General features: G+C 49.0%; 1 protein-coding gene across 1 annotated transcript in view; it reads right to left on the minus strand.

Annotated features, from left to right (window-relative positions):
- Positions 1–7,500, minus strand: part of LOC128380779 (unconventional myosin-Vb-like) — a 47,609-nt gene that overhangs the window by 39,290 nt on the left and 819 nt on the right. Inside the window, exons 2-4 of the mRNA XM_053340678.1 lie at positions 1,607–1,717; positions 1,148–1,319; positions 765–909 (exon numbers count right to left, since the gene is read on the minus strand). Coding sequence (XP_053196653.1) covers positions 765–909; positions 1,148–1,319; positions 1,607–1,717 — 428 coding nt within the window. The remainder of the gene's footprint in view (positions 1–764; positions 910–1,147; positions 1,320–1,606; positions 1,718–7,500) is intronic.

The raw sequence follows: 7,500 nt of genomic DNA on the forward strand, positions 1-7,500 counted from the left end.
GTCCGGGTTGTTACCTCAGCGACCGCCCTAGCTGCGCTCCACTTGGTCTGCCGGTACCTGTCTGCTGCCTCCGGACTCCTTCTGGCCAATAAGGTCCTATAGGACTCCTTCTTCAGCTTGACGGCATCCCTCACCGCCGGTGTCCACCAGCGGGTTCGGGGATTGCCGCCCCGACAGGCACCGACCACCTTGCGGCCACAGCTCCGGTCGGCCGCCTTAACAATGGAGGCACGGAACATGGCCCACTCGGACTCAATGTCCCCCGCCTCCCCCAGTACATGGTTGAAGCTCTCCCGGAGGTGGGAGTTGAAACTCTCTCTGACAGGAGACTCTGCCAGACGTTCCCAGCAGACCCTCACAATACGTTTGGGTCTGCCAGGTCTGACCGGCATCCTCCCCCCCACCATCGGAGCCAACTCACCACCAGGTGGTGATCAGTTGACAGCTCCGCCCCTCTCTTCACCCGAGTGACCAAGACATGCGGCCGCAAGTCCGACGACACGACTACAAAGTCAATCATGGAACTGCGGCCTAGAGTGTCCTGGTGCCAAGTGCACATATGGACCCCCCCCCCCCCCCTTATGCTTGAACATGGTGTTCATTATGGACAACCTGTGACGAGTACAGAAGTCCAACAACAGAACACCGCTCGGGTTCAGATCGGGGGGGCCGTTCCTCCCAATCACACCCTTCCAGGTACTGGTAGTACTGGTAGTAGTACTGGTAGTACTGGTAGGAGTACTGGTAGTACTGGTGATACTGACCTGGCCATCTGCTTGTAGGCTTCTTCAGCCACAGCGAATATATGAGGATCCATGTCTCCCATGTTCTGTCCGCTGTAGGCGTTGATCACCTCCTCACCGTAGATCTGCAGCTGCTCATAGGGGTTAATGGCTACCAGCACGATGCCTGCAACATGACATCATCATTACATCATCATGACATCATCACCAGCACGATGCCTGCAACATGACATCATCATGACATCACAGACGTAGTACTGTTTGCAGTACTGTTTGCAGTACTGTTTGTAGTACTGACCGCAGTATGTGTAGATGTTTGTAGTACTGTTTGTAGTAGTGTTTGCAGTACTGTAGTAGTGTTTGTAGTACTGACCGCAGTATGTGTAGATGTTTGTAGTACTGACCGCAGTATGTGTAGATGTTGTTGGACTCCAGGAAGCGGACCCTGAGGTTGTGCAGGACGGCCGGTTCGTGCAGGTAGCTCAGAGCGGTGAGGTCGTTCTCTCCCACCAGGATGTCCGGGTTACGCAGGAACGGCAGAGGGTTCGACTTCTGACCCACCGAGTACTCCAGAGGCTGACACGCAACACACAACAACACAACGTTACACAACTACACACAGCTACACACTGACACACAGTCAGCAGTTTCATAATCATGAGTTATTATTAATGATATATATTTATATACAATCAGTTGGACATCAGATTGATTAGTTAGCAGGAGGCGGATCTTTACTTCCTGTTTGTAAAAACCAGAAGTATGATTGTTGTGGTGTTTATTGTTGCCATGACGACAATCATTTTAACCCAACGCTGTGTGTGTGTGTGTGTGTGTGTGTGTGTGTGTGAGACACTTAATACCGTTTCATCCTCCAGTTTAAGGTGCAGCACAGACTCTCCCTCCTTGTAGTCTCTGCTGATCTCTGCAGACCTCCAGACATCCTCCGGGTCGGGGATCCACACCCGGGTGAACTGAAACACACACACACACACACACACACACACGCACACGCGCACACAGACACACACACAGACACACACACACACACACACATTTATATCCACTATTCCACTATGTGTAAAACACCTGCTAATGTACCTTTAAACAAGTCATATACAAAGGTACTGTGTGTGTGTGTGTGTGTGTGTGTGTGTGTGTGTGTGTATGTGTGTTGGACTGTGTGTGTGTGTGTGTGTGTGTGTGTGTGTTGTAAATGACACCACTGTTCATTTCTGGGTCACTTTAATGGCATTCGGTCACCATGACAACGCGTTTCTTTTTGTTTACAACTTCAACAACAAAACGTTTGCAGTTCATTGCGCTCCGATTCACACCTCTGACCGTCGCCATGGTAACCGCAGCGGAGGCTCATGGGTACTGTAGTTCTCTCACAGACAGACAGGAAGTGTAAAATACTGATGGTCACATGATCAGAGAGTCCTGAGTCACTGTGGACCGTTTACTGATCAATCAACCCTAACCCTAACCCATCAATGACATCATCAATGACATCATCAATGACATCATCGATGTTTGATCATCAATTCATCAAACAGTCAAACAGCTGAGAGAAAAACATCCTGATGCAAATATACTGAAGATTTGAATAGACACACACACACACACACACACACACACACACACACACACTCACACTCACACTCACACACACACACAGACATATATACACACACACACACACACACACACACACACACAGAGAGCTGGATTATCCTAAAAAACCAGAGAGCCCCACTGTGGGGGTTAGGGTCATTCAATGTGTGTGTGTGTGTGTGTGTGTGTGTGTGTGTGTGTGTGTGTGTGTGTGTGTGTGTGTGTGTGTAATGCGTGTGTAATGTGTGTGTCATGTAATGTAAAGCTGACATGAGCAGCAGACCGGTGGGGGAGGGGTTCAGTTTACGGTTAATTAATCCCAGAACAAAGAGAACCCTGCTGTGTGTGTGTGTGTGTGTGTGTGTGTGTCTGTGTGTGTGTGTGTGTGTGTATGGGGAGGGGGGGGTTGGGGGGGTCAGGACGGGTGGGAACCAGAATAACAGCAGTGATTCAGGTTTGTGTGTGTGTGTGTGTGTCTGTGTGTGTGTGTGTGTGTGTGTGTGTGTGTGTGTGTGTGTGTGTGTGTGTCTGTGTGTGTGTGTCTGTGTGTGTGTATATGTGTGTGTATATGTGTATATGTGTGTATGTGTGTATATGTGTGTGTGTGTGTGTGAGAGAACAGGAACATTAAATATTAAACTTATTAAAACATAAAGTGTGTAAATGTTTGATCGATAAACAGGAAACTCTTCTGATAATCAATAACTGGCTTTATAACTGGCTTTCTGTTTAAACTTGTCAGACTCCACCCCCCCCTCCCTCCTCCTCCCTCCCCAGGTGTCAGGTGACGCTGAGGCTCCGCCCCTCCATGTGCAGCACGATGACATCATCGCCTGAGGCAAACAGCAGCGTGTGAACAGGAAGTCATGATTCTGCCTGTCGAGGAACTTTGATCAGACAGGAAACAGCTGAGCTTCTATCAGCTGATTATTGATCTTTAAGATTCTGAATCTGATCATTTTAAACTTTACTGACAATTAAAACATAAATATTTATTCTGTCTTTGATGTTTTTTAAATCTTAAATCTTTAAATCATCAGCTGGAACTCATCAGTTCACCTGTCAATCAACTTAAGGGCCCCCGGTGTTCCTCATGGGGACAGTCTGGGCCCCCGGTGTTCCTCATGAGGACAGTCTGGGCCCCCGGTGTTCCTCATGAGGACAGTCTGGGCCCCCGGTGTTCCTCGTGAGGACAGTTTGGCCCCCAGTGTTCCTCATGAGGACAGTCTGGGCCCCCGGTGTTCCTCATGAGGACAGTCTGGGCCCCCGGTGTTCCTCGTGAGGACAGTTTGGGCCCCCGGTGTTCCTCATGAGGACAGTCTGGGCCCCCGGTGTTCCTCGTGAGGACAGTCTGGGCCCCCGGTGTTCCTCATGAGGACAGTCTGGGCCCCCGGTGTTAGTTTGGGCCCCCGGTGTTCCTTGTGAGGACAGTCTGGGCCCCCGGTGTTCCTCGTGAGGACAGTCTGGGCCCCCGGTGTTCCTCGTGAGGACAGTCTGGGCCCCCGGTGTTCCTCATGAGGACAGTCTGGGCCCCCGGTGTTCCTCGTGGGGACAGTCTGGGCCCCCGGTGTTCCTCGTGAGGACAGTCTGGCCCCCCGGTGTTCCTCGTGAGGACAGTCCGGGCCCCCGGTGTTCCTCATGAGGACAGTCTGGGCCCCCGGTGTTAGTCTGGGCTCCCGGTGTTCCTCGTGGGGACAGTCTGGGCCCCCGGTGTTCCTCGTGGGGACAGTCTGGGCCCCCGGTGTTAGTCTGGGCTCCCGGTGTTCCTCGTGGGGACAGTCTGGGCCCCCGGTGTTCCTCCTGAGGACAGTCTGGGCCCCCGGTGTTCCTCGTGAGGACAGTCTGGGCCCCCGGTGTTCCTCGTGGGGACAGTCTGGGCCCCCGGTGTTCCTCGTGAGGACAGTCTGGGCCCCCGGTGTTAGTCTGGGCCCCCGGTGTTAGTCTGGGCCCCCGGTGTTAGTCTGGGCCCCCGGTGTTCCTCATGGGGACAGTCTGGGCCCCCGGTGTTAGTCTGGGCCCCCGGTGTTCCTCGTGGGGACAGTCTGGGCCCCCGGTGTTAGTCTGGGCTCCCGGTGTTCCTCGTGGGGACAGTCTGGGCCCCCGGTGTTAGTCTGGGCTCCCGGTGTTCCTCGTGGGGACAGTCTGGGCCCCCGGTGTTCCTCGTGAGGACAGTCTGGGCCCCCGGTGTTAGTCTGGGCCCCCGGTGTTAGTCTGGGCCCCCGGTGTTCCTCATGGGGACAGTCTGGGCCCCCGGTGTTAGTCTGGGCCCCCGGTGTTCCTCCTGAGGACAGTTTGGGCCCCCGGTGTTCCTCGTGAGGACAGTCTGGGCCCCCAGTGTTCCTCGTGAGGACAGTCTGGGCCCCCGGTGTTCCTCGTGAGGACAGTCTGGGCCCCCGGTGTTCCTCGTGAGGACAGTCTGGGCCCCCGGTGTTCCTCGTGAGGACAGTTTGGGCCCCTGGTGTTAGTTTGGGCCCCCGGTGTTCCTCGTGAGGACAGTTTGGGCCCCCGGTGTTCCTCGTGAGGACAGTCTGGGCCCCCGGTGTTCCTCGTGAGGACAGTTTGGGCCCCTGGTGTTAGTTTGGGCCCCCGGTGTTCCTTGTGAGGACAGTTTGGGCCCCCGGTGTTCCTCGTGAGGACAGTCTGGGCCCCCGGTGTTCCTCGTGAGGACAGTCTGGGCCCCTGGTGTTCCTCGTGAGGACAGTCTGGGCCCCCGGTGTTCCTCATGAGGACAGTCTGGGCCCCCGGTGTTCCTCGTGAGGACAGTCTGGGCCCCCGGTGTTCCTCATGGGGACAGTTTGGGCCCCCGGTGTTAGTTTGGGCCCCCGGTGAGTCATGAGTCAGCAGACGGCGAGCAGACGGAGCGTCTGGATTAATCGGGGGATTAAACGACTGCAGAGGATTACACTCCGCTGTCCAATCACAGCTCAGCCTCAGGATGCAGTGATGTCATAACATGTCCACACAGACAGCCAATCACTGATCATCCATCAATCACTGATTAATAAATTAGATGTCTGATCAGAGTGCAAACCAAAGATTCAGTTTCCTGTCATAAAGAGAAGGATCACATGTGTGGAGTCTTTCAGTCCAGACTACATTTGGTGTCTGAGGGTGAACTGGGAGAACCATGTCCAGTACGATGTCTGTCTTTGAGTGCGGTGACACATTTATTTTCATTCAATTTTCTCTCTGAGCTCAGATATAACTTTTGAGTCCATGACATCACAGGTAAGTTTCCATTCATCAGTTTCCTTCATCACTCATTCATTCATTCATTCATTCATTCAACAGGAAGAGAGACGTCATGCTGCCACACTGACACGGCCCTCCCCTTCACACACCCTAACAACCCTAACAACTCTAACCCTGCACCCACCACTCACATACAAGACACGTCAGATATGCTCCTCAGTAAAATAAAGAAACTAAAAATAGAAACAAAAATAAAAGAAGAAACTATAAAATGATATCATGGCTCCAACAACGTGTACTGATCGTACTGATTCTGAGCTTATTGATCGTGTGTCTGCAGCTCTTCATCATTCAATCATTCAATTACACAAACTGAACGCTGATGATGTCACTGTGATGATGTCATAACACCATGCTGCCACGTGACATCATCAGTCAGGACGCGTGACATCATCAGTCAGGACGCGTGACATCATCAGTCAGGACGCGTGACATCATCAGTCAGGTCGCGTAACATCATCAGTCAGGACGTGTGACATCATCAGCCAGGTCGCGTGACACATCATTGTTATTAGAGATAAAATAATAATAATAATTAAAGCTGCAGCAGCGGTGAACGGGCCCTCACCCCCCCCCCCCCATATTAACACAGTTAATATAATAACTGTTATTATAATAATATAACTACTATTAACTGTGTTATTATATTAACTGTGTTAATATGGTTCAATCCTTCATATAAAAGATAAATGAACTAATAAAGTGTTTTCTGACCATCAAAGTGTTTATACTACGTGTCTCATTCACACAGTGACGACAGGAAGTTCATCAGGAGGAAACTAAACTAAACTAACTCTAACCCTAACTCTAACTAACTAAACTAACCCTAACTCTAACTAAACTAACAGTGTCGGTGCTGCAGGATTAATTTATGGTTCATTATTTAATCATCAACATGTCGACTGGAGGACGAATCAAACCTCAACTACCTCAACTACCACGGAGGGTTAATATTCATATTAATACTGTGAGTGGTAAAAATGGAGCTAAATCACTGGCTGACTGGACTGGTGGGGGGGGTGGTGGGGGTGGAAGTGAGTAAAAACCAATATGGGCAATCACATAACATAACATAATTAAAATATGAATGTAAGGTTTTTAGATGATACTTAAAACTATTTGCATAATCAAGAGAATTACACAGAAGTCTAAGAAATACAAAACTTCCAGATCATCATTTAACCCTTCTGTGGGAGTGATCGCCATAAAGATTATATTATATATTATAATATAAACATATATAGGTGTGTGTGTAGATGTTTATATTATATATTATATATTATATTATAATATAAACATATAGGTGTTGGAGGAAGTTGAATAAAGATAACTAACTATAAAGTCAGTGAATGTTTTAAAGTGTAAAATATAAAAGTAGAGGTTACATTTCTCTAATATGTTTATATTCTGTATGAATCTGATGATCAGCTGATTTATTAATGCTGCTTTTTAACTCTTTAATAACATCCAGAGTCTTTTATCCAGCCTCTGATAATAAATGATGTCATTAAATTAATATCCTGATGTTCATTTTATCATCTTCAAACTAAAAGCTTTAAATGAACTCAGGATTCATCAGAAAAGAAGCTTAAAGTATGAAATGAATCATGTGATCAATATAAACATGGATCTGAGCTGAACTATGACGTCATGTGTGACAGAAACATGGAGGACAGCAGGTATGAAGATGACGTCACTCTGAGATATTTATATTATATCGCCATGGTGATATGAGACTAGATATCATGTTGTGATCTATCAGAGGAGTTTTATTCATTATTTCCAACATTACTGATGATTTATAAAAACTTCTCATTGTGTAAATATTAAAGTACCAACAGTCTGAATACTGTGACGTCACATCTGATCACAAAGCTCAACTCAAACT

Source organism: Scomber japonicus, chromosome 19 (assembly GCF_027409825.1).
Source record: "Scomber japonicus isolate fScoJap1 chromosome 19, fScoJap1.pri, whole genome shotgun sequence".
NCBI lineage: Eukaryota > Metazoa > Chordata > Actinopteri > Scombriformes > Scombridae > Scomber > Scomber japonicus.